Source organism: Eublepharis macularius, chromosome 1 (genome assembly GCF_028583425.1).
Source record: "Eublepharis macularius isolate TG4126 chromosome 1, MPM_Emac_v1.0, whole genome shotgun sequence".
Classification (NCBI taxonomy): Eukaryota; Metazoa; Chordata; class Lepidosauria; order Squamata; family Eublepharidae; genus Eublepharis; species Eublepharis macularius.
This window is the reverse complement of record NC_072790.1, coordinates 80690076-80716551: the sequence shown is the minus strand read 5'-3', so window position 1 is coordinate 80716551 and position 26476 is coordinate 80690076. Positions and strand designations below refer to the sequence as shown.

Sequence of the window (26476 nt, the reverse complement as noted above, 5' to 3'; positions counted from 1 at the left end):
ATTCCAGATAGTGGTTCTTTTCAGAACCTTTTTTAAAGGGTTGGTTAACTACCTCAGTAGCAGAGGATTGAACTATACCCTATCTGTACTGTACATAGAAAATCTTTGTAGATAAAACCAAGGCTTGTTTAATTATGACATGAGGGTTAAAATATATACCAAATGTAACATTCTTAGTTGCCTTTAATTTCAGAGGCGTTGTAAGAGTCCCTCATGTCCATCATAACAGGCCTTGCTTTTGTCGTATTTTGTGGCTGAAAAAGCAGCCTTGCTTCTTCAGATATTGTAGTTATTTGGATGTATAATAGTTTAGCGAGATGTTACTTTTTGTAAGACATCAAATGTTCAAAAAAGTGCATCAGCAACTTGTACTAAATACTGCAGTGTCCCTTTATAAAAGGTCAGACTAAAACTGACAACTGTACAGTGAAGCCTGACATTTGGATATTTTGAAGTTTTTCATAAATCATAGAAAATAGTATATGGCTGTAGTTTAGCTTTTTAGGTAACGGTATGTTTTCTCATTAGTACATTTCTTACTGCTGATTGCTGTAAAAACAGGCAGATCAGCTTTCCATTTTCTCTTTATGCAGATCATGATAACCTGTAGAGTAGAATACAATCATTTGTGCTATGTTTTAATTTTCTAAAGCACCTTGATGACAGTGAGTGTTAAGTGGTGAAACATCCTCTATTGAATCACCCTTCCAAAAAGTTCTGTCAAGTCCAAACATGCATAGATAAAATAATTATGACTTGGTATGGGCTTGACATAAAGAGCTTCCCTTACACCCTTCCCCAAAGGGATACTGCAGTTGTTACATATCTGTAGGCACCACAGTAAGAACTGAGACACCTAATTAAGGTTTTATACACACCAGTTCCCCAGTAAATGAAAAATTTAACAAAAAGTAGATGTCATATGTTAAATGCTCATTGCAAACAATCATTTTGCATTCCTGCAAATAAAATTGTTTTATACTGTAAGCTGGAGGCAAGTGTAACTTATTTTTGTAATAAAGTTTTTATTTTTTTTATGTGTCATTAATATAAATGTGTGTTAGTGCAGAAATCTTCTGGTTTAAAAACTCTTGCACACACATTTCAGTATGTTTACTTGTATTTACATTTTTTAGAATAGTGGTTTCCAGTAGTCTGTCTCTCACATTAATTGATTTTTTTGTTACCTTAATAAACCATTTTAGTATATTGTATGTCAATTACTGGGATAGCTGGGACATAAAGTGTAATTTAAAATGTGTCAAGTATTCATGGGAATATGTAAATGTGCCTTGCTAGTTAAGAAAGAAACTAAGTGGCTAAATGGTATAGTCATTGTTTACTGAGATGCCAACTGCCACAGTTTCATATACTGCCCATGATGAAGTAATACTCTCCATAATTGAACATAAAACATGAGTGTTGCATCAGCTTCCAAAATCTTAAACTTGATAGGATGAGGCTTATGGAACATAGATTTGCTAAATGTAGCCTTAAATATAACTGATTTATTTGTAATCCTTGGTGCTGGCAGCCCCAGGGCCAAGGAGGTTTAAATGCTCCCTTCAATGAGGCTGTTGTGCCAACTGGCATCTTTACTGTCATAGTCTTATAAGGAACACTGTCAAGCTGTTTATGCCAAATTTGTCTTGATAGCTAATGGAGGTGTAGGAAGAAGGAGAAACCTTCTGACTTGCATCTTCCATCTCTCTCCATTGCTGAAAAACAAACTTTTCATAAGTGTGCAAGTATTGCTAATTATGGCTTGGGGAAAGGGGGGAAATGATCAATTGGTCATCTTTTGAGAATTGTTTTAAGTTGATACTAATGCAAAATGAAACTTCATAATATGCAAGCTGAAATTGTGACCATCTTCAGCTGTGAAAATGGGTTGGAGGGCGGGATGCATGTTGAAATTGACTGAATGTTATCAGTATAGTTTGTAAGCAATGGTGAGTAATAAGTAACAAGAATCTTGACAGCGTTCTTAATTATGAATTCAAGCCATTATGACTTTTACAATTAAATATTATTTGCACTGTTCTGACATTGGTGCAGTTTTTTAGCAGAATAATGAAAAAAACTACAGTAAAAATGCATGTGGAAACTTGTATTGTGAAAAATTTATCTTTTAAGAAGTGTTAATACTGAAAACTTTTAAAATTGGTTCTGTAAATGAAATGAAATTTCATTCATAGCTAACAAAGTGATGGGGATATGCTTTTATATAGCTTTAATTTGGGTACTAGTATTAGACTATTTCAGAGCTAGGCATAGGGTACACGTGTGAATAGAACATGTCATACTGAGGCAGCTACCTTGTAGAAGCATTAATTCTACTTGTTTATTGGTATCAATTCTTTTTCTTCCAGAAAAAAAATGCTATAAATAGCTTTTGCAAATTAACTGTTTCAATCTTCAGAGATTGGAGTAAATACAAAAATGGTGAGGGAAAGGTACATTTTGGTGTACAGCAAGTTTGGTGTAGTGGTTAATCTACAGAACTGGGTTTGATTCCCCACTCCTCCCCACTCCCCACTCCTCCACTTGAAGCCAGCTGGGTAACCTTGGGTCAGTCACAGCTTCTAGGAGCTCTCTCAGCCTGAACCACTTCACAGGGTGATTATTGCTGTGGGGATAATAATGACATACTTTGTAAACTGCTCTGAGAGGGCGTTAAGTTGTCCTTCATTTCTAATGTCAAAAAAATCAGTTCTATGGAATTCTTTCCATAACTTGGTCTAACTACTAGCCATGGGGGAGCAGAGAATACACATGCTGTTTAAAGAGACACTGTCAGTATATACCTTGAACATTCTTTGCAAGGCAAAGAATTCTTATAGCATGTTTAGATTTGAAAGTTTTCAGTTTCCCTCAGTTCAGTTTTCTTGAGTTGTGAGAAGTGGCTAGAGCAAACATTCTTTATCATAGCACAAATCAAAAAGATATTGGCATGAGACATCTTGATATTCATGACTAATGTAAACATTTTAAAAACGAGATAGTAATAAGTTCATAATGAAACAGCCATTATCTGAAGAGAACTGGCATTTTGGGTTTAACTGCTGTGGCTGAAGCAGAAGTCTGACAATATTCTGAATGCGACTGTGTTCCAACTTTCGTGAGCCAATAAAAACTACATGATGGTTTTGTAGACATTGTGGCTCTCTAAATGACAAATAATCCATTATAGGAGGGCCATACGTCACAAAAAAATTAGAATTTTCTACAAAGATAGAGAAAAGAGAACTCTTCAGATTTGTTAAATCAGAAGTTTATCATAAACATTGCTCAACCTCATGTAACATAGCTTTATTATGCATAAAAGCTTTTCATTCTAAAATTGCATTTGAGAACTGTCCAGTGAAGATGGTTGCTGCTCAGTCATATTATAGATGTTATACAGGCAATGAATGACAGGTAAGTAAATGTACAACATAGTTGTGAAGATAAACCAAAACTGCTCATTTGGAAAGTGGTGCACTGCTCCTAAGCAAACAGATGAGTGATATAGATGTTCAGGAAGTATTGTAGTTGTTTTAAAGGAATCGGACATTTATAAATTAAGTTACTTGGAAGAAGTGAGATTAACCACAAGTACTTATCCTACAAAGTATGAATATTTTATGCTTGATAGTATGGCCTGCAGGAGATCTTAAGGGGGGCACAGCAGGTGGGCAGAGGAGATGCAAAGTAACAAGAAGGGATTGGTGCTTTTTTCAGCATTTGTCAGTGAGAGCCTCAATATGTCTGGTGGTGGTGGTTACTAGAAGGCCATGAAATATTGAAGGATAATTAATTCCCAATACAGCATCACAATTCAGTATTGAGTTTAGGACTAACAAAACAAAAGTGGGAAAGCTTGTCAAGTTCATTTGAGCTCTTCAGGTTAAAAAGGGTTAGAAAACCCCCTACCACCCAAAGGGGGAGATGGGATAACTGTTTTAGTAAATACAAAAACTTGGAACTCTGAATTACTGAAATGAGTAAATCACTAGTTGTCTTATGACAAGGACAAGGCAGAGATATGCTCAACTCTTTACAGTTTGGATAGAAAATGGTTGTGCTAGGTATACCACTGATCCAAGAAATCGCAAGGTTTTGGGTTTTTTTTACACTGTTGTGCCATATGTATGCTATGAGATGGGGAGTACTATTAAAAGAGTCATCTTACCTACATACCCTCTATTAAGGGGTGTGACTAGCCCAGCTTTTACTTTCAGCATGCAACTGTACTTTCATTTAGTGTAGTGCTACATGAATCTTCCTAAATACGGTCTTCCCCATAGCCATGTTTTCAAAAATCTGCCATTTTGGATATGTCCATAAAAAGTGCAAGAGTTAATGGGACAGTTATTCTGTTCCATATGTGATGTGTAAAATAAAGTGAAATATCCTGGTGTGGTAGGAAAGTAATACTAGTTTTTAGTTTTGATTTCCGCCTTGGGATAGAAAAATAACGCAGGGTTAATTTTGAAAGGGTGTGTGTGTCTCCTGAAACCAGAAACTATGGTCACGTTTCTTATTAATATGCATCTTCATGCTGTGCGCGGTTTGTTTCCGAGCAAGTCCTGCTAACTAGGTGTTCATCGCAGTAGTTGGGATTGGAAATCCGATGTTTTACCAATAGCAAGCATGCTATTGGTCTTCCAACGGGTTCTAACCCTTACCCACCACGGACGTCCAATATAAATCGTAAACGTTTTGATTACAGACCTCTTTCAAGTGTCCTAGAAGCTGCAACCTGGATCTCGCTTTTGATGCAAAGGGAGGTTTAGGAGATCTTCAGTATTAGTAACAGTCTTTACCTCATGACAATTCACTAAGCGCTTCTCGGGTAAAATAAAGATCAATGGTCCTCTCACAATAAACAGGAAAGGGGAGCTCAGCGCCGCCATTTTATGTCCTCTGAACTAAAGGGGGGGACGGTGCCTGAGGGCAGCCTTTTCTAGGGTCCACCGGATAGATAAGTCCGTAGCGGGGAGGAAAGTGGAAGGAGCTCCTTCCCGACTCTGACGCCTTCCGAAACACACGGGAACCTTTTCTTTAATGGAAAAGCCGTGGGGAAAGGGGTCAAACGAGCCGTAGAGCGTTCCCATAGTGCCGCTTCTCACGTAGAAATAGGGCGCCATTGTCCCGCCTTTTGTGCGTCGACCTACGTATCGTTCACGTGGAACGAAGGTAGGTCATGTGGTGCAGGTCACGTGAGGGAAACCAGAAGCGCCCGAGTTCATTCCAGCGTTTGGAGGAGGGGTGGTCGCGATCCCCCCCCCATTCAGGACATGGCGGGAAGAGAGTCGCGTGCCTTCTGTTGCCAAGGATGAAGCGGTTGCGCGCAGGCGGGGAGAGGCTGTGCCTGCGCGCGGTGGAGGTGCTGCGCGAGATCTGCCGCCAGTATCCTCTCCTTTGCTGTATTCTGCTGGGGTTCAGTGCCGTAAGCTGGTAAGGCTGGGGCTGCTCGCAAGGGAACGGGGGTCCTGGTCGCAGAAGGGCCACTGGCGCGTTTGACTGGGCTTTTACCGGGTTCGTTTAGTTCGCGGTCACAGAATCTTGGTGGATTTTTGAAGATTTTTTTTTCTTTTCAAAAACTCGGAAGACTGAAGAATGGACTGTGATAACCCGAGATAAGGAAGAGGGAGCGGATGTATTCTGCTGCTGTCGGAGGTTGAATTGCTTATAAAAGTAAATAGGTGTCTTGTGACACCTTGAGACTGAACAGCAAGATTCGGGTGCAGTAGCACCTTAGAGACCAACTAGATTTCCAGGGTACCCTGGAAGGTGCTACTGGATCCAAATCTTACTCTTCTACCAGAGACCAACATGCCTATTCACCTGAAACTATTTTAAGGCTAAAGTTTTTGTTCTAATATAAACCTTAATGCGCTAGAGCAGGATTTAGCAGCTTTTTATTAATTGAACCAAACTCTGTCAAAATCCAGAAAAACAATGAGGCAGGCAACCAGTGTAAGAGCCTATTTTCATAACTGAAAATATCAACGTAATATTGCCAGTAGTTGACATTTTTTAAAATAATCTGTAACGTTTCTGCAGCCCAAACACTGGTTGTTGTGAGTTAGGAAGGGCAATGTAGTTTTCACAATAGGGAATAGATACACACAGGAGTCTCGTACACAATTATTTTAGCACACTGGCATGTACATGGTTTGCAGCTGGATTACTAGCCTTCTTTCATTCTGTTCTGCATATCTAATAAGTTATTTAGGCCCATAAAATTCTTTGTTTGCTATTCCTTTCACGTGCTAGTTATTCTAGCATCCCACTTGCTCTTGCAGTATACCTTAACTTATAGTACAATCCTAAACAGAATTACTCAGTCTAAGCGTACTGATTTCTCTGTTTAGGATTGCACTGTTAAAGATTTTGTTTTCTTTTAAAAAGAGCTACATTTGGTTCCCTACTGAACCCATAGATTGCTGATCCCTACACTAGAGCTTGCTTTGTGCAGTCCATGTGATAGGTCCTCACTTGCTGAACCCTTCATATGTTAGTTTGTGTGTGTTTGTGTAAGTAGGTAGCTGGCAAAAAACTCTTATTTTAGTCAGGATGCTTGCCAACAAGCAAGGAATAGGTACAAGCTAGGGATTGTCCCTGAGTCTCAAGCTCCTTAGTTTAATTTCCATTTCAGTTAGTAATTTTCATTCAACTCTTGGAACTGACATGAAAACAAAAACCAGTCTTTTCTAGCACTTGAAAACCACAAGATTTACAGTTGCAGGTGGGTAGCCTTGTTAATCTGTAGTACAAGAGCAAAATTTGAGTTCCATGGCACCTTGAAGAACTACAAAATTTCTAGGGTATAAGTATTCAATGTATTTGATGAAGGGAACTTGACTCTCAAAAGTTTATATCCTGGAAATTCTTGTTGGTCTACTGGCCTTGAAGGTTTACTTTGTTTTCAGATGCCCTATTGAAACCAAAGTAAATTTCTGTATAGCATCACTAGTTATATACTTTGATACAACTTTTGAAATGGATTTTTAGTGATGAAATTTGTCAGTTCTCCATTCATTTTATAAAGTAGCTTTTAAGAAGCTAGAATAACAAATATCTTTTGAGTGTTCAGCTTTTTCCAGAAAATAACTGTTCAGGATTCCTGCTGTCCAGGGACTTTACAAGTTGTATTGTTTTAGACAGCATAGGAAATGGATGTCATTATTCTAATGCAGAACTCCATGAACAATGCATCCTTTCTTCTTGTGCCCCAAATCAGACAATGTAATTCAGATGGCAGTGTTCCAGAAAGGGAGAGCACCATGTAAAGGTTTCCACAGTGCAGTTATCTCAGAACTGTGACAAAAAGGAACTGTAGCAACCTTCTACATGAACTAATCTGAACTGAGGGAAAATTCTTTCCTGACTTCAGAAATGGTGGTCATTTTAGGCGTTGAGAATAATGCGAACTCCATTCAAGTCCCTCAAAGTGGTATAAAATACAAGCTTTTATCATTTAATGGTTCTGCAGAATTTTGCACTTTTAGTAAAATTGATAATCGTTACCGTCTTTTCCTGTGCCGCCTTCTGTGTTAAGCCTTTCTGATGTGTTAATGGAATGCAATTCTATTAGCCCTGTTTTGGCTCAGTATCCTATCTGTAGGTATCAGCAAGCAGTATCATGATGATTTGTGTTAGTACTTCATTACTATCTTTCTTTTTAAGCTTCAGCTGAAAAGATGCTCTAATTGAAAAATCGAGAGACAATACAAGAATTTTAGGATTTAGTTGAAAGGAGGAGTCAAGTAGGGTTGCCAACTCCCACCTGGAAAATTCCTGGAGACTTGAGATGTGATGATGGGGAAGGGCAGAGTTTAGACAGGAAGCTCAGCAAGGGATGTAATCCATATAGTCTGCCCTCCAAAGCTGCAATTTCTTCTAGGTGAACTATCTCTGTAGTCTAGAGATCAGTTGTAATTCCAGGAGATCTTCAGGTCCCCCCTGAATAATAATAATAATAACAACAACAACATTTGACTTCTATACTGCCCTTCAGGACAACTTAATGCCCATTCAGAGCAGTTTACAAAGTATGTTGTTATTATCCCCACAACAAACACCCTGTGAGGTAGGTGGGGCTGAGTGAGCTCTGAGAAGCTGTGACTGACCCAAGGTCTCCCAGCTGGCTTCAAGTGGAGGAGCGGGGAATCAAACCCTGTTCTCCAGATTAGAGTCCCCTGCTCTTATCCACTTCTCCAAACTGGCTCTCTAGGTGGCAAATTGGCAGCTCTAGGTGGAGCAATCTGTTCCACAAGTAGAATCTTATTAATAATCCTTTGGATTCTATCATTATTTCAAAGTTCAAACATAACGGTACTATTTTGTAAAAGTTGTATTAATTATTTTCTTTTTTATTTTGAGGTATTTTCACATCCTACTGATCTTCTGGTCATTTGTGGCTGGAGTTGTCGCATTTTATTGTTTATTTGGTCCAGACTACCTCTTCCCAAATGTGTTGTTCATGCTAAAGTGTAAAACCAAGGTAACTTCTAGTTTTATTGATTTGTCATATTCAATTTAACTTAAAGTTACTTATTAATCAGTGAGAGCTACTTTTAGTTGTGGTTGCTACTGTGTAGGTTGGACTCATAACTTATTACTACTGAGGTTTTGAAATGTGTGTTTAAACAGTTGGGTTACAGTCATATGATTAATCAACTAAATTATTTGTCAGCCCTTAGTAGTGGTAGTATTAGTTATTGAACACACACATATATTTAAAAGATACAGAGCATATGTGCATGTAAAAAATGCATAGAACTTCAAAGCGCAGCATATTTTTCCTTTAGATATTTTATAGGTAACATATGCTCAGTTTATTGATACTCCGTAGACTTTGACCTGCACGGTACAGAATGTCTGCAAACCCAAATCTCTCATCTGCTGTAGTTACATATGTAAGAGCATCTTTTTTGCTGCTGATGTTGAAAGGTGGCCCAAAAAATTTAGTAAACAAAACACATAAGAGAGAGGCTTGTAATTGTGCAAAGGAGGGACATTCCTGCTCACCTGGGCCGATTCCAGACGACTAACCTTAAGTCGCCTCATGCCGCCCTCTTCCGGATCGCGACGGGGAAAATGCGAAATATCGCGTTTCCTCGCGCGAGTTTTGCGCGTCGTCGTGCAAAACTCGCGCGAGGAAACGCGATATTTCGCATTTTCCCCGTCGCGATCCGGAAGAGGGCGGCATGAGGCGACTTAAGGTTAGTCGTCTGGAATCGGCCCTGCTATTGAAGTCCTGCTGGCGAGAACAGTGGTGGCTGTGTGAACTGGCCTCATACCTGCCGCGTATCTCATATTTTCAGAGTATGTAGATTAATATGCACTAGTGTGTAGTTGGTGGCATGAAGGCAGGGAGAGGATTTGGAAGCAGGCAGAACTATCTTTTACATTATCAGAAACATCTGGCATTGTGGCAGGTGCTATTTTAAAAGGCAAGGCAGACTTGGTGTAACATGCTTAAGGAGCATGAGCAGGGGGATCTTCCCTCTTCCTGGCCCCCCATCTTTCCTGTCACAATTTGTTAGTGCTCCTGCTTTGGTGAGATTTATCCTTGGTGGAATATTTGCATGCAGCAGTTGGAAAGATACAGAGGGAGCCAGGCAGAGAAAGAGGCACCCAAGTACAAAACGTTTGCTGTGCAAATTTGCTAACGATATTGGCTTTTATGGCCTGACCTGGATAGCCCAGGTGAGCCTCATCTTGTCAGATCTCAGAAGCTAAGCAGGGTCAGCCTTGGTTAGTAATTGGATGGGAGACCTCCAATGAAGACCAGGGTTGCTGAGGCAGGCAAAGGCAAACAACCTCTGATAGTTTCTTGCCAGGAAAACCCCACCAGGGGTTGTCATAAGTCAACTCTGCCTTGAGGGTACCACATACACACATTGGCTTTTATAACGAATAAAAATGTTACATATGATTCACAATGTATGATTAAGTAGTAACTTCTGACTAAAGATTTTGAAGCTTAAAATGTTCTTTCTCCTGTTAGCCATTAGACCTGCAAGATCGACTTCTCCAAGGTCATGGGTGTACCGTTTGTGGTAAAGTCAAATGTAGAAGGCATAGGTAAGTTAACGGGCAGTGTTTTTTATTATTGCATTTTTGTACTATAATATAAAAGATCAAGGCAATATGTTCTATGTGTGTTTTCTATATAGACCCGTATTACTGCTAGAAAGCTATCAGCCATGGCTAGACCTGAAAGTCCCTTCTAAAGTTGATGCATCCCTAGCAGAGGTAAATATTGTATGTATTGCGCTCTCACTCTGCTTTTTTTTTTCTTTAGTTGAAATAATTCTTACTAGGAATACTAGAAAATTGCACATATTTTTCTGAGCATTATCAGAAGGCAAGTATTTCTAAAGAGGGCCAGAATTCTGGTCAAATAGTTAAATTCTTGTCCATTTCAACACTTTCTGTTCTTATGCTGTCCATTTTTTTACATCCACTATTTCCCTGGGTAAAAAAATCATTTCAGTTTATTAGTCACTTTAGCGATACAACTCTTACCAGTTAAAAGTTCTGATGGGACTGCATGGAAAAATTCATCTGTGTTATCAGCCTCCCCCCCCCCCCCCGCCCAGCCTTTTGATTCAAACAAACATGTTGCTTTAAAGCAAATGCCTAAAGGTACTTACAGAACTGAAGGTTTATGCAAGTAATTCCGCCCCTTCCCATGAGCAGAACGCCACCTGTGCCACAGGAAATAAGGAGCTATTCCACCAGTGATGATGCATCCATCTGTTGCTATGCAAAACTCGTTATTCAAAGTGACCAGCTAGCATGTTTCTGCTTTCCCAGATGCCAAGGGATACAGAGAATTCCCTTAAGAATACTAGGAGGACTTGATGTGAGAAATATACCATTATATTGCATAATTAAGATGTCTATGAAGAAAGGTTATTTAAAATTTATTTAATATATTTATTTGTCTGTCTTTCTCCTGGTCAACTCTGAGAGTGGAAGCTTAAGAGTTTCATAAAGACGGGCAGGGAGATACAAATATCTGCTTTCCTGAAGCTTTTGGGAGGGTGGGAGTGTTTTGAATTTTGCATCCTTCTGATCTTGGATAATGTTAATAGCCTGAGCTAAGGCATACACGTTCAGCATTTTTCTTTCAGTGATCATGTTTACATGGTTCTTTTTTACACAGATGTTTGAGCTAGTGCTGGAAAATTTTGTTTATCCTTGGTATAGGTAAGATTTTTCTATGAAGTCTTTCTTTTTTTAAAAAAAATGGTGTGCTGAATTGAGACAGTAGTTGCATTCCAACATTGCAACATGCCAGAGATGTGCATGAAGCTGTTTTGTTACCCTGCTCATGTGTACGTCACTCCTTCCCTCCGTGCACAGAGAAAGAATCCTGATTTAAAACCAGTCCTGATAACCAGTGATGCAGAGAGTCCTGTGTGTGGGTTAACAGCCCCCCACCCAAGCCAGGATTCTAAACTAGTTTAATCCTTACCTGTATTTTGAAACACTGTTCTCTTCAGAAGACTTGTGCTTTTTGAAAATATTTAAATACTAGAATTGTTTCCTGATTGCTGGTGGAAAGGTTGACCTTGAGCTGCTGTAGTTGAACTCGCTGCTTGTGTTATGACAGTCATCCATATGGCTGAGCTGCCCAGATAAGATTTTTTTCTTCATGGCTGAGTAAAAAAATGCATAGCTAAAATAACAGGTAAAAATCCTGTACGTGTTCAAGTATATGTTTAATCCCGGGGCCTGAGAGTTTCCTTGGACTCATTTTTGCATTTTAAAGCTCTGCCCCAGCAAGACACCAGGGGGAGCCTAAAGGCCTCTTGGTGTTTTATTAAGCTTGGGGTGCAGTGTGTTTTCTGTTGGGTGTGTTAATTTCAAGGTCAGGAGGGACAAAGGACTGATCAGTTGACCTCATTATATATGATTAGGACAGAAAAAATGACCTAATTATTTTCTTAGTATTTGGAAATGTAAAACTAGCTTTCATAATCTGGTGACAGGGATCTGAAAATGGTCTTGTGCTATTATTTTACCCTAGAAAATGTCTGGCACTCTACACATTTCACAGAACACTCACTCAAGGGCCCCTGATCTTTGTATATCATTCTTCATTTAGCATGAAGACTTAAAGGGATAATTTGACCCTGTGTGTGCCTTCCATTAAACGTTGCCAAAGCTTCTCCCAGCTCGTAATTCTAAGAGCCCTATTAATGTTGGGTTTGTTTTGAATTATTAGCAGTACAGATCAGTATTTTGTTTTGACATTTTGAAGGGATATAACAGATGATGAAGCATTTGTGGATGAACTGAGAGTGACATTGCGGTTCTTTGCATCAGTGTTACTTCGCAGAATTTACAAGGTAATGGTATTTACAGTGTTTTGAACAGTAGTGAGCTTTTAATGGAGGACTCTTGGGAGATAGTATTAAGATTGCTTGAGAGGCCTGTGAGCCCATCCATAGTGCAAGATTACATCTGTTTTAGACTGCATGAATGGTTAATGCGGCGTCCCTCTACCTGACCTTCTCCATCCCATTCTGGGAATTTGAGTTTAGTGCTGGGAGATCAGATGCTGCTCATGAAACTACTGTACACAGAGACATCTTGGGTGAAACAGTGAACTAAGTTAAGTGCATATGCTTCAAAACAATCCTTGTATAACAATGCATTTTTTCTACTTGATGTTGTAATACCAGGATACTTCGTGTGAACTGGCCCCTGTGTTTGGCCTTAGAGTCTCTTACATCTAATTTATAATTAATTTCCTTGTTTTCCCTCAAACAAGCATCTTCAGGATTGTTTTAGCATTCTTTGGCAAACATATTTTAGTTTACATATAGAGTATTTGTATGTATGATTAGTTAAGACGTATACAGCTCCCAAGCCTAGATGGGGCACTGTTGGTGCATATGCCGACGGTGAGGAGCCTGGGCATGGTCCTGGATGCTTCTCTGTCAGTGGAGGCCCAAGTCACGGCACTTGCCAGGTCTGCATTTCACTACCTTTGGCAGATCAGGCAGCTTGTTCTTTACCTTTCGACAAGCAACCTGGCTACAGTAATCCAAGCAACCGTCATCTCCAGATTGGATTACTGTAACTCACTCTATGCAGGGCTGCCCTTGAAGTCGATGTGGAAATTATAGCTGGTCCAGAATGTGGCAGCATGTATCCTCACCGGGACTCCGGTTAGGGCACATATTCAACCCGTCTTGTGCCAGCTGCACTGGCTCCCAGTTGAATTCTGGGTCAAGTTTAAGGTACTGACTAGGATGCTTAAAGCCCTAAACGGACTGGGACCTACATACCTGCAGGACCACCTCTCACCATATGGTCCGTGGAGGCTTTTCATTCAGCCAGTCAATATCATCTGGTGGTCCTTGGCCCCAAGGAGGATCGCCTAGCCTCAACTAGGGCCATGGCCTTTTCAGCCCTGGCACCAGCCTTGTGGAACTCCCTCTCCCAACCGTTGAGACCAGGGCCCTGTCAGACTTACTACTGTTCCACCGGCCCTGTGAGACAGAGATGTTCCATCAGGCCTGTGGTAGAGACTGAGATCTGAGCGGGCCACCTGGTTGGCCTTCTGTCTGCCTGCCCTACCCTATTTGACTATTGAAGAGGTGTTACTGTTTTAGAATTTTGCTGCTGCTGAATATGGTCTTACGGTTTTAAACTGTACGTTGTATTTTGTATTGTGTTTTTAATTTTATATTATATTTATTGTTACTGATTTTAACAATTAGTTGTTAAAACCAGTTAACCATGTTGTTACCTGCCCTGAGCCTGTTTGTGGGGAGAGTGGGTTAGAAATTTAATAAATTAAATAAATTAAGTACATACCCTTTCTAGTAGTCCTTTTAGTGTAAATAGAATTTTCCCCCTTTGTGCTTATTTTTCAGGTGGATATTCCATCTGTTATAACGAAGAAAATGCTGAAGGCAGCTATGAAGCATATAGAAGTAATAGCAAAAGCTAGACAGAAAGGTAATATAAAACTGTTTTCTGTGTTACATCTTTTACAGCATTAAAATGATGACACCTACTCTGTTCTCTATGTACCATACAAACATATGTGCTGAGTTTTACTATATACACGTAAACCTAACAAGTGCAACATGTTGTTGCTTGCTTTATGGAACACAAAAACCAGTTAGGTGGCTGCAGCATGGAGCGTACTCCCAAGTAAGCAGGTGTAGAACTCTGCCTAAGAACATAGGCCAAGATCCTAACTATGCATTACTGTTTTTCCTGTTGATTGAATATCAAAACTTCAGTGTTAGTTTGATATGAGCTTCGGATAGGAAATGAGGAAATGGCATATGACATTAATTATGAATCCCTAGTGCCCTGAAAGCTTAAGAACTACCACCTATAGGTAACATACTGTAGTCGTTTCAAGTAAACTTTTCTTGTACAAAACAGCAATGGAGAAAACATGGTACAGTTTGTAGATCTGGAACCTGCCTGTTTTCATATTCGCTCTTTACAGCAGAAACATCCTAGCTTGTATCCCATGACTCTGTTCTCCTAGCAGAGAAACCTTCCATCTGCAAAAGGTTTCTTATACTGGAGGAAGGCTCTGCAACTATCAGGAACAGTCACAGGGTCCAACCCTTTAGGACTCATTGTTAACTAAAGCTATTGCTTTGTGTTTTTTTCTAATTGATGTACATTGATATTTAACAGCATAAGCAAACCCTAATGGAAAACCTTTCTGAATTTCTTTTTACTTGAAGTGAAGAATGCTGAATATTTATCACAAGCTGCATTAGAAGAGTATGGGCCAGAGCTTCATGTGGCTTTGAGAAGCAGAAGAGATGAACTTCTTTATTTAAGGAAACTTACCGAACTTCTTTTTTCCCATATTCTACCTCCAAGAGCAACTGACTGCGGGTATATTTATTTATTTATTATTTATTTATTTACTTAGATTTATAGTCCGCCCTCCCCAACCAAGTGGGCTCAGCAATAGTAATATTTGAAGTAATAGCATGCAGTACTTTTTAATAGTACAGTAACAGGGTAAAGCTGACAATAGTAAGGTTCAGCTCTCAGCAAAACAAGCAGTAGCATGACTCAGCCTTGTCTTGCAAAAGACCTGTGAAACCGGATTACTAGAATGCGGTCATCAGCACTTGTAATATTACTCAAGAGGCTAGTAGAGTAATCATGAGCCTTGCATTACTTGTGCTTGGTTTCTAGAACCTTCTGTGCATGATGGAAATGGCCAGTTTTTCATGGAGTCACTAACATCTCTATCCTAAATACATTTAACCTAATAATCCAGAGTTCCATAGACACTATGATGTGCCCATGAAATATCACTTGAGCTGTCGTTCACATTTACTTAAACCCTGGGCAATTTTGAATTAAATTGCATGTAGGGAGCCACGGCAGGAAAATACCAAGAAGGAATTACATGTATACTTTTGCTTCCTACAGCTTCTTGTTCCTATTACGTGGAATTGTATTCAGTCCGTGGAATTTCATTCAAGTAATGTTAGTGTAAATTCTATATAAGATTCGAATTTAATTTAACCTTACATTAAATTAAGTTGCTCTGTTACATATTGCTCTTTATACAAAACAAGCTAGCAAAAAAAAGAAGACTAGAGCATGGTTGATGCTTCAGTCATAGACTTCTGAAGTGCAAGTATAGAAGGCACTTCCAGATCTTTCCTACCACCGCCTTCCTCCAGCAAACTCCTGAGATCTTTTTGTCCAAGTGGATCCTGCAGCATCACCTTTTCTGTGGTCTCAAGCAAAGGAGAGGACAGTAAGGATCTATATCTGTAAATACCGCAGCACTCAGAGCGTCTAATCCAGTCTCCAGTGTTTCTGTCCACCTAGTGAGATCCCATCTAAAACTTCTGTCCACAGAGGAGCAACTTCACCTGCTTCTCCCTCTTGCTGCAGCCCAAAGTGCTTCCTGAAGTGCTGCTCCTTGGGGACACAAGACCCTCAGGAGCAGCAGGAAGCAGGAGTTGGAGGACTACCATGGGAAGGGAAAACTGGTGAAAATGGATGTCATCCAACCATCTGATTCTTTTATAGAAGGCTTAAAAGGGAAAATTGCTCATCTGCTATAGTTTTTAGCACTGTATTTTTTTCCAGATATTTTTGGAGCAGATTGTAAGGATCAATTATGCATTCCAAATGCCTGAAATTGGCCCTAACTTACAGCAAAGAGCTAGGGACAGAAAGGGCCATTGTGAGCGGACGTGTACATAATATTTTGTTAACTGTAGAGTGAGAATTTTTGTTCACTAGTTTGAACTCAATACTGTATTATGGAAGCTCTTTAATTTCAAGGGAGAGAGAAAGCAAAAGTGCCTAAGATCTTTTCTTGTGTCATCCTTTCAGATCCCTCTCCTTACTTGTAAGAGAAATCTTGTCCGGTTCCGTGTTTCTTCCCTCCATGGACTTCTTAGCTGATCCGGTGAGTGTTCAACCGTAGTTTCTTTCTTTCTGCTCCCGCAAAGATGCTGCACTTTTTTTAAAAAAACAAAAACCTGAAATTTTAGCTTTGAAGTAGGGATTCATAGGGTTTCGTTGGGATGACAGCAGTCATTGACATGTGAGATTAAAGTTTCTATAAAGTTTTTGTCTTACGATATTTTGAGTTTTAGTATATCTTGTTTTAAAGTTCGTTTGGTGGTATTCTGGCTGAACAGGTTTTGTGTGGGCTTTTTGATTATTAATGTTAGTGGCCTATTTTCTGTTCCCCTTTCTCTGTTGGATCAGACTAAAATGTATGAACATTAAAGCACAAAGCAGGTATATGGAAGGTGGAGCTGGCCTGCTGTACTCCCCTCTATCCCTCCCTGCAATTGCCTTATTGCAATATTTCTCTCTCAGCAGGACTCTGTGGCCAGAGGTAGCTGCTGGTGGGGAGGAAAGGGTTTTAAAGGGCAGTTGGGGAGGGGGGCAGAAGCAGTTGCTTGTTTGGGCACTTTTAAATAAACAGCTTCCCTGTGCAGTGTACAGCAATAAGAAAGGACTCTTTAATAACAGTCTGACAGTTTGTCACAATGCTGGCAGGTAGCATAAATGATGTACAGCTGGCTCGTCAACCGTATAATACAAGCAGTCAAGGACAAAAAAGGTGGGGAGGTAAATCCAGGTAAGTTTGGTGCCAGAAGAGCCATTGTATAAGAGGAAGTTCCACAAGTGGGATGTCACCCACCACTGAGAAGAATGCATCCCGATTGCCTCCTTACCTCACTTCTGAAGATGGGAGCACATGAAATAGGACCTTGCCTATAAATTGACTAGCAGGCTCATAGGAAAGGAAGTGGTCTTTCACATACCCTGATCCCAAGCCGAATAGGTCTTTAAAGGTAATAACCATTAAATTGAATTGGGCTCGGAAGCAAACTGGAATGCTAGTCAGCAGTCTTGCCGCTGCCTTTTGTACTGATGTATGGTATATTTCTGTATCTCCGTCATGTCAGCCCTGCCAGTAGGGTCAGACGTGCTTCCAGAGGACTTTGACATACAAATGAGATCCCTCCCCCCCGCGCCTCCCCCCCGCCTTCTTGTGGCTGCTATTTGGTGCCTTTTAGAACAGTGATGTGCAGATTTCCCTGACTTTCCTGAGGAGGAGCCAGGTGGGGCAGGGCGTGATAAAACAATCTTCATGCATGTTCCTCTTGCTCTGTATTAATTTTTTTTCTTTTATTAGGATACTGTGAATCACTTGCTACTTATTTTCATTGATGACAGTCCAGTGAGTATTGACAAAAAAAAAACCACCCCAAAATAAAATAGTGCTTGTTGTGGAGTCATAAGATCTTTCTTGCATGGATTATTTTTTTCCCCTTTGTCTCTGGCAGCCTGAAAAAGCCACAGAACCTGCATCTGTTAGGGTTCCATTTCTGCAGAAGTTTGCGGAGCCTAGAAATAAGAAGCCTTCTGTAAGCATATAAAGAAAATGGATTTTAAAATAATGTTTAAAGTTTACATGCAGCTCTGTTGTGCAAATGGCGGAGATTTCTGCCAGTGGAAGTGGCCTTGTGTTGGAAGAAAATTTCTGTTTTGTAGTACAGACGTATTGGTTCTAACACTAGGAATGTATGCATTTAAATTTGGGGCTAGAGAGGAAGCATTATTTCAGACAATAGGAAATAAATTGCATTTTCCACTTTTTTCAGGCCTTGAAACTAGATCTGAAGGAAATTAGAGACCAGCAGGATCTTTTCTTCCTCTTTATGAATTTTCTGAAACAGGAAGCAGCAGTGCACGTGTTGCAATTTTGTTTGGATGTAGGTAAGATTCTACGTCTGCTGTTCTGTTCTTATTGCACGCAATATCAAACAGCCATTTTGGTGATAAGTAGTAATAATTGCTATATATGTCTGCTTAAGTACAATAGGAAGAGTAGGGAGGTCCCTGCCAGAATCGTTTTCAGTTAGTGGGCATGAAACAAAAATTAGAGAGGACAGGGATGGGGCAAGTAGAGAAATGCTATGGGGGGGGGGTGGAGTTAGAATTCTGTAGCTCATTTAAAATAAGTTGGTTGATAATTTTTTTAACTTTGCACTGCAATCTTAAGGCTATGTGGAGATAAATTTTTACTTGAAGTTGTTTTCTGCTGTGTATTAAAAGCCAGTTGTATTACATTAGAGGACAAAAGCATGAGATAGTCCTATTCTGAGATGTATTATTTGAAGCGAGTCAAATACGATTTTGTTTTTACAGACATGTCACTACCATTTTTCCATATATTAAAAGTCCTTAGGGTAAAGTCCTGTAGATCTGGTACCTAGATTCCCAGTTGTGTCAATTGTCAATTTACCAGTTTAAGAAGGTTTTATCTAGTATTGATGGTGGTAAAATTGAATGGGGGGGTATTTGTACCTGACCCAAACTTTGCCCTCTACCGCTGGTTGGAGTAAACCTTAGGGGAATGACAGAGAGAGAAGAACTTATTAAGAATCCTATTTTAGTCTATCCAATGGGGCTTACTCCCAGAAAATGCTCTTAGGATAGCTGAAGAGATGGGGGAAGTATGAGTTTTTACTGCTGGCCTGTGCTAGCTTAGATTCTATTTTTATGGAATATGTTGCAGGGATATTGAGAGCATTTGTAATTTCAGAGGAGTGATGCAGTTTATACCCTGACCTGGACAGTCCAGGTAGCCTCATCTCGATCAGATCTCAGAAGTTAAGCAGGATTGTCCACAGTTAGTACTTGAATGGGTGACCACCAGGGTAGTCCAAGTTCACTATGCAGAGGCAGGCAATGGCAAACCATTTTTTAAAGTAATCTTTCCTTGAAAAACCCTATGGGATTGTGGTAAGTTGATGACGACTTGATGGCTCACGCTTATGCACCCACATACATGTAGTGTTAACAGGTAACAGTTCAGGTATGCATGTTGTTATTTTTTAATCCTTATAATCAGTGTTTGCAACTATACATTGGTCTCCCATCTAAGTTAACTAGGAGGCTTCAATTAATGCAAAATGCAGCAGCTTGACTGTTAGCAGGAGCAGGAGCATTACTCCCATCCTACAGTCACTTCATTGGCTGCCTGTCAGTTACTGTGCTCAGTTCAAGGTATTGATTAGTACATGTCCCTCTTCACAGCCTTGGTCCAGCCTACCTACCTATGTCCCTCCATGGCAGCTTCGCTCATCTGAACAGGGTATTTTGCAGGTGCCAGCCTGTACATGGGCGAAATCAACAGCAGCCCGTACACGGGCTTTCTCTGTGGTAGCCCCTACCCTATGGAACGGCCTGCTTAAGAAGGTCAGGAGAGCCCCCATGCTCCTGGCTTTCTATAAACAATGCAAAACTGAATTATTCAAAAAGGCCTTTTTCTCAGATAGGAGGGGTGGTATTGTAAGGAGGGGGGTCTCAGATGTTTCGCTAATGAGTTAGGAACCATAGACTTCACCATTATGCTACCTTACATATTATCGGTTGCTTTAAATATGTACTCCTATATACTACCTGTGCTTCATGTTGTTTAATGTCAGTCCTAAAATTGATTATGTCCTGTTTCAGTAATTCTCCAACCCCATATTGGATCCTTGCTAATGCTATGTCTTTGTAAACCTGTATTCATTTACCCTGTGACATTGTTTATGGAAATGTTCTCGACACTGTATGGAAATGCCTGCCCTTGTCCTTGCTACAGGCTGGTACTAATCTCACACTATGTAATCCGCTTTGAGTCTCAGTGAGAAAGGCGGACTATGAATGAATGAACGAGTGAATGTTTGGTCTAAAGGACCTTATCTTAAATTTCTGTTGAAAAGGAATGTTGGCGTGTTTCCTACCACCCAACTAAGCAAAGTTTGAAGCTTAAGGAGTCTAGGATGAACCACTTACATTGAAGGGAGGCTCTTCAGGCTGGAGCAGTTTCCTCCAGCCTAAGAGTGAATACTTCCTGTTGTTAGTATTTATGATAATACATTTTCACCTTTTCTTCTACCAACAGAGGAATTCAATAACAAAATTTTGCAACCAGAATTACCAGATGCTGAGAAGATGACCCTCCATGAAGAAGTGCAGAAAATTTTCAGAACGTATTGCTTGGATGAAAGTATTGACAAAATTCAATTTGATCCTTTCATTGTGGAAGAAATAAAAAGTAGTAAGTGGTAAAACTAAAAGGATAACTTAACTGATGCTGAACAGACAGTAGTTGGGACAGGAAAAGTGATAACTATGGCAGCTGGCACAGCTGTTGTAATCTTTTTTTATTGCAGACCATACGTTAGTAGAGATGTTGATGTGCTAAATATATTATTGTCCTCATGACCCAAATACACGGATAAAGGAAATCCCCTTCATACTCTGTCTCCTCGTTGCCTGTTTTGGTCTCGTCTACTTCCTTCCTACCCTTTGTGTATCATTTCACTGTCAAGATGTCTGTTCTACCTTGACATTGGCTAGCTCCCAATGAGTTGTGTTGAAGGAAAAAGATTATCTAAACACTGAATATTCAACTTGGAGATCTTGCGAATAATGTTTAAATACTCTGCTGCCAAGCATTTTTTTTACATTTCAGACATTTTTTTTGCAAAGAATTCCAGTCATTGTTTTCTGTGTTGTCACCCACAGTTGCTGAAGGCCCCTATGAGGAAGTTGTGAAGCTACAAACCATGCGATGCTTTTTCGAAGCCTATGAACATGTTTTGTGTCTCCTAGAGAATGTCTTCACTCCTATGTTTTGTCATAGCAGTGAGGTAAGCCTGAAAACAGGCAGTGTTTGCCAGTTTGTTTAGATGAATTTTTATGCTCAAATGGTAGTACAGATGTTTTAGTTCCCCACCATTTTTGTTTGGTTATGATGATTTCTGGAATCTGTCTGTGATGTTACTGTGATCCAAGAAAGCTGGTTTATTGGACTCTCCATTGACAATTCAACAGTGAAACAACTGTTGCCTGTTTTAAAAAGGGAGCACGAGTGAGTGGGAGGAGGGGAGCACAGGAGATGGTTTCTGCGGAGAACTTCTACCTTTGTAGAAAATTGCCACCCAACCTCCAAAGCCTGCCTGCTTCTCTCCTGCTGCTGAGGACTGTCTGCAGCAAAGGATCGCAGTGAGCAGGTGTTGCCATTTGGGGACTTTTACTAGTTGAGCAGAGAGAACGCCCGCAGTGTTAAGCACTGAAGTCCGCTTGGCGCTTATGTCTGAGCTGCCGATCAGCTGAGTCCTTGGCTGATCCCCTAACTCTGACCCCTGGGGCAGGGCATGGGTCTGCTTGGATTTTCCCTCCTGTTCAAGCTGAGTTTCTTCTTGACTGTGAGTTCAGGAGTGGGATGGAGAGGTGGTGTTTGAGGGCAAGCTGTCAAAGATAAGCAGGGAGGGCTGCAGAAGCAGAGATAAAAAGGAGTAGCAAAAGGGAAAGAACGTTGTCATTTTCTCTTGCCTCCCCTGCAATTTGCTCCTACAAAGAGAGCTTACATTCTTTGAATTTGCCACAGTTTTAGACTACATTTTGTGTAACTGTGAGAAGGATCAGTAGACTCTGTGGATATCATTATTCATTGATATTAGATTTATGTTCCACCCTGTCCTATGGCTTCAGAGATGCCTACCGCAGTTTCTTCAAATGCGCTTCTGTCCTCAAAGTCCTGTCAATGCAAATAATAAATAGTTGTGAAGCAAGGAAGGGCAAGGCTGGGTAGGGGCTGGACAGCCATTTTAGAGTGTCTGGAGCTCTGCTTGGAAGGGGAAGGATCGTTGCTCCCAGGTGTGCAAATCTCCATCCTGTTTAGCAGCAGCAGCTGTCATTGGCTTCTGGCAGAAAAGATGCTGCAGAGCATGTGGGGTCACATGGGCACCAAAACTCCATCCCAGGGGTGGTGACTCTGCAGGATTTGTTTCACTGTGAGGCTTCTCTTCCCCTTAAGGGCAAACCACAGAAGTCTTGGAGAACTAAGAGTAAAAAGAAAAGTTAATCTTGCTCTTTGCATGTGTGTTAATTTTTGGAGCAAATGTAATTCTTTTTTCTTAAAATTATTAAAGTAGAAATATGACCACGATGCTAGAAGTGGTTTCTTGGAAAAAAGTGATGGCAAGCTATTAATTTTTTTCTTATATATCCTGGCTTAGTATTTTAGGCATCTCTTAAAAGGAGTTGAATCTCCAACGCGCAATGCCAGATTCAACAGGTGAGTGCGTTATATCTGACTGCATGTGAATGCAGCTGCCAAACATTTTTACCCACTGAGTTTGTAAAGGAAAATATATGTGAAGCTAAACAAAGATTAAGGAATGCATAAAAATATATGATGTAGTCTGTATAAACTCTTCATCTCACTGTCTGTCTGTTTTTTAGTATTTGAGTGCTGCCTGATGTTTTCAGTGTAACTAGATGTTTCAAACACAGGATTGGATGTGGCAGTAATTTCTGCAGATGGAAAGGATTTCTGTCTGCAGAGTACGACTACCTTTCCCCTCCCCCATCACTGCAGCCAAAAATATGTTGCTCCTGTAGATTTCTTAGATATATAGCTGGACGGTCTTGCATTTCTAAATGGCAAACATCCATATACACCTGAGAAAGTCAAGGCAGGCAGTCTACCTTTGATATATTGTGCTTGGTGCTTCAGACCCAGCTAGCGAAAGTGGCCAGTTGACATTATTTTCTTTTAATGGTATGAGCAGAATCAAGTATTGCTAAACTTTTAACATGTAGTCTACTCTTAGCCTATGAATTAGAGTACAAGCTGAAGTAATACATGTATCAGCAAGCCAGGACAATCTACTGAGATTGTACTGGTTTTTTAATAACTTTGCTTAATTCTTAAACTAATGAAGAGTTCTGTCTTTCTAAATAGTAGTCTTTATTTGTGAGTGCGATCATCCTGGGACCCAGGAAGGGTTTTCTGATGGCTTTGCCAGGTTTGGAAAGGCTCTTAAAGGAATGACAACCCTATCCCTCTGAGGGTTTAGACTCAGCAAGTGGGGGGGGGAATGAAGCCTCCTCTTGTCAGCAGAAAACAGAAAAAACTCATTCAAAGTGGCAGAAGAAATCCCCTACCTACTTTGAGCTCTGAATCCTAACTTGTATGTAAGAATCCGTCTGGTAATAGCAATGTTTTTGCTCACATATAAATAGATGGAATGTTAAGGAAACTTTAGCTATAACAATGCAAACTGCAAAAAAGGGGGGAGGGAGTCTAATGTCGCGCTGCCATCAAACAGAGGTGATTTGAGCAGCCACCCAAAAGGCTCTGTGAGCCTTTCAATCAGGCTAAAGTGATTCAAGTAGCCCCATTCCCATATTCAAGTGACCTGTCTTAACCCATAGAACACCTTGCTTTTGGCAATCTTCCAGAAGTCCCACATCACTGCTCCTTTCTTCCCTCTGCCAGCTCTAAAACCACTTGGCACTATTCTCCTAGGTACAGGACTGCGAGGAGAGAACAAGGAGCAATAGCATTTCAAATCAGGTTCATCTTGTCAAGAGAGCTGAGCACTTAGTTCTCAAATTAACCCTTTGGTGGAATAGGGCTCTGCTGCTTCACACATGCATTTTACCAGAATAGTATGGGATGTGAAATTGGCAGTGGTGTAGTCCTCTTGTGCTTAGTGGCAGGTAGGTCTTGGTATTCAGTCTCCTGAACTTTGGCAGCTTGCTATACGAGACTTTCAAAACAGCTTTGTGTGAAGGAATTATTTTCTGATTTCCCAGGATAAATCCATTTAACAGGACCTGGCTTGCATAATCCCACATTAGTTTCTCCGTGGCTCTGCAATTTACCATCTTTTAAATGGTTCACTTGTCAGTTTCCCATATAAAATATAGCTCTAGTATTAAAAGTTATTTTTCTTTAGCTATTTGTTTCACATAGCTTTTTAAGTTTAGTACAGACATATGTCTGTGATATCAGTGTTCCCTGCATTAAGTACATTTTGTCTGAAACATATTAAAATATCTAAACTTTTCAAAAGATAATAGTTGATCAAATGACCCAAACCAGTTTTGCACAGAAATCATTAAAGCTCAGGGTATATGTGTAGAGGCCGGGAGTTTGCCTTCTGCCTCCACAGAGGCTGACTTTGCACCTGCAGAAAGAGCAGGCATTTCTGTCCTTGGAGCACGTCTCGAGTCAGAGCCTGGGTTTGGGTTTGGTGCGTAAGCACAGTCAGTAATTAACAATGCAGTCATATGCAGTCATAAAATTCTAACCCTGTTTATTTATTTATTTTTATTTAGGTCATTTATAGTCCATCTTTCTCACTGAGACTCAAGGTGTATTACACAGTGTGAGATTAGTAAAAGAACAATGTCATAGGGTAAATAGATACAAGTTCACAAAGACGTAGCATTATTAGTAATCAATACAACATAGTGGTAAGGTCTATGGTTCCTAACTCATTAGCGGATCATCTGAGATCCCCTCCTATCTGAGTAAAAAGTCTTTTTGAATAATTTGGCTTTGCATCGTTCGTGGAAAGCTGCTGATCTCAATGAGCTTAGATTGTAAGAACTCTTTGAAGGATTAACCATTGTAAATGCACTGTAACAATTTCTGTTGAGCTGGTGCCTGGAAATAGGATATTTTCAGTGAAATTCTAAGCACAGTTAATCCAGTCTAAGACCACTGAAATAAATGGTTTTAGACTGGAATAACTCTGCTTAGCATTTCATTGTATAGTAAAAGCAGGAGCTCATAAATGTGCATTTTTAGTGGTGCTAAACATGAGTAGGGATTTTTTAAATCACTTCCATTTGTTGAGAAACATTTGGAAAATACCAAAGCTCTTTAATGCTTCCTTTACATGATGTCAGGAGGAGGGATCTGGTGGGTGATGACCACACATTTTAACAGGCTACAAAGGTCAATTCAAACGTTTGAACATTTGAGGAGAATGAGCTCGCTGGAGTGGGACAGTCGGTTCACTCCAGGTTAATTGTTTGCATATGTTTGCACGCCACCAGGTGGCACATGTTGATCCTCCATACATGTTCTTTCTTTCAGCAGCCCTTCTGACCTCAGAATAATTGATGGTGGAGATTGTTGTACTCACTAATGGAAGAGGGAGAAAGGGAAGCTTTCACCTGATCCTCCCTCATCACTGTGGCTCCCTGTCTGCATGGCATTTTGTCCTTGTGGGTCCCACCATCTCCAGCATCATCTTTTCAGGGATTAAACTGGAGCTGTAGTAGGAAGGGGAACATCGAGAAAAACAGTGTCTGTGCTGGCAGTTGGTAGGATACAACTTGTAGTTCCAGAGATCTCAAACTTATTTGGCATCAGATCAAGATGGGTAGCCAGTCTGTCTGTAGCAGTAGAAAAGAGCAAGAGTCCAGTAGCACCTATAAGACTAACAAAATTTGTGGTAGGTATGAGCTTTCGTGAGCCATAGCTCACTTTTTTTTTTTTTGGAAATTATATTTTATTCCATTTTTCATTTTTTCCAGAACAATAACAACTTAGACTAAGAGCAACTAGTAACAAACCAACACATTAACAAGCCTCCTATCTCAGATTCATAGTTATGTTCTTCATTTGGTCTTAACATAGTATTATTTATGAAAAAACTATAAACATTCAGGTTGTTGTCATAAACATGCCATAGAAAATAGTAGGTCTAGCTTCGCTGTAGTATTTGTCAATTTTTCTTCCATGATTAGATATTCCAGAACTGGGGTCCATTGTTCCAGTCGGTGGGATTTATGATTTTGGTTTTCTCTTTGTGCCAATTGGTTGCTAATTTTTTCCATTATGAAATGGTCCCATATACAGACATGCCAGTTTGTGGGATGCAATCATTAATTTAGTGATAGCTAGCAGTGAAAATATGATGTTGATTTTAATTTTTGGTATCTTAGGGTCTTCCCAGTAGTTTAATAAAACTACAGGGTTTTTCACAGAATCACAGAGTTGGAAGGGGCCATACAGACCTTGGTATCTTGCAACTGGTGATAAATTCAATTTTTTCAAGTACTTTTTCCCAAAAGGATTGAAATAACTCACATCTTCAGATACAGCTAGAATGTGAGTCCATCTGTCCTT

The 26476-nt window shown here is 40.1% G+C and overlaps 2 protein-coding genes across 7 annotated transcripts in view; both read left to right on the top strand.

The window, feature by feature from the left end:
* SYNCRIP (synaptotagmin binding cytoplasmic RNA interacting protein) overlaps positions 1 to 2043 on the top strand; it is a 21558-nt gene extending 19515 nt beyond the window's left edge. For all 5 annotated transcript variants that reach the window (XM_054974937.1, XM_054974929.1, XM_054974919.1 and 2 more), the window contains exon 12: positions 1 to 2043. This exon is cut by the window's left edge. The gene's annotated coding sequence lies outside the window, so the exon portion shown is untranslated.
* A 3170-nt stretch (positions 2044 to 5213) lies between these two features.
* Positions 5214 to 26476, top strand: part of SNX14 (sorting nexin 14) — a 40715-nt gene continuing 19452 nt past the window's right edge. For both annotated transcript variants that reach the window (XM_054974267.1, XM_054974258.1), the window contains exons 1-15: positions 5214 to 5442; positions 8374 to 8494; positions 10004 to 10080; positions 10173 to 10251; positions 11168 to 11211; positions 12269 to 12356; positions 13893 to 13977; positions 14730 to 14886; positions 16357 to 16432; positions 17678 to 17722; positions 17829 to 17909; positions 18147 to 18261; positions 20441 to 20596; positions 21067 to 21191; positions 22563 to 22621. In XM_054974267.1, the coding sequence (XP_054830242.1) occupies positions 5321 to 5442; positions 8374 to 8494; positions 10004 to 10080; positions 10173 to 10251; positions 11168 to 11211; positions 12269 to 12356; positions 13893 to 13977; positions 14730 to 14886; positions 16357 to 16432; positions 17678 to 17722; positions 17829 to 17909; positions 18147 to 18261; positions 20441 to 20596; positions 21067 to 21191; positions 22563 to 22621 (1430 nt within the window). In that variant the 5' untranslated portion in view covers positions 5214 to 5320. The remainder of the gene's footprint in view (positions 5443 to 8373; positions 8495 to 10003; positions 10081 to 10172; positions 10252 to 11167; positions 11212 to 12268; positions 12357 to 13892; positions 13978 to 14729; positions 14887 to 16356; positions 16433 to 17677; positions 17723 to 17828; positions 17910 to 18146; positions 18262 to 20440; positions 20597 to 21066; positions 21192 to 22562; positions 22622 to 26476) is intronic.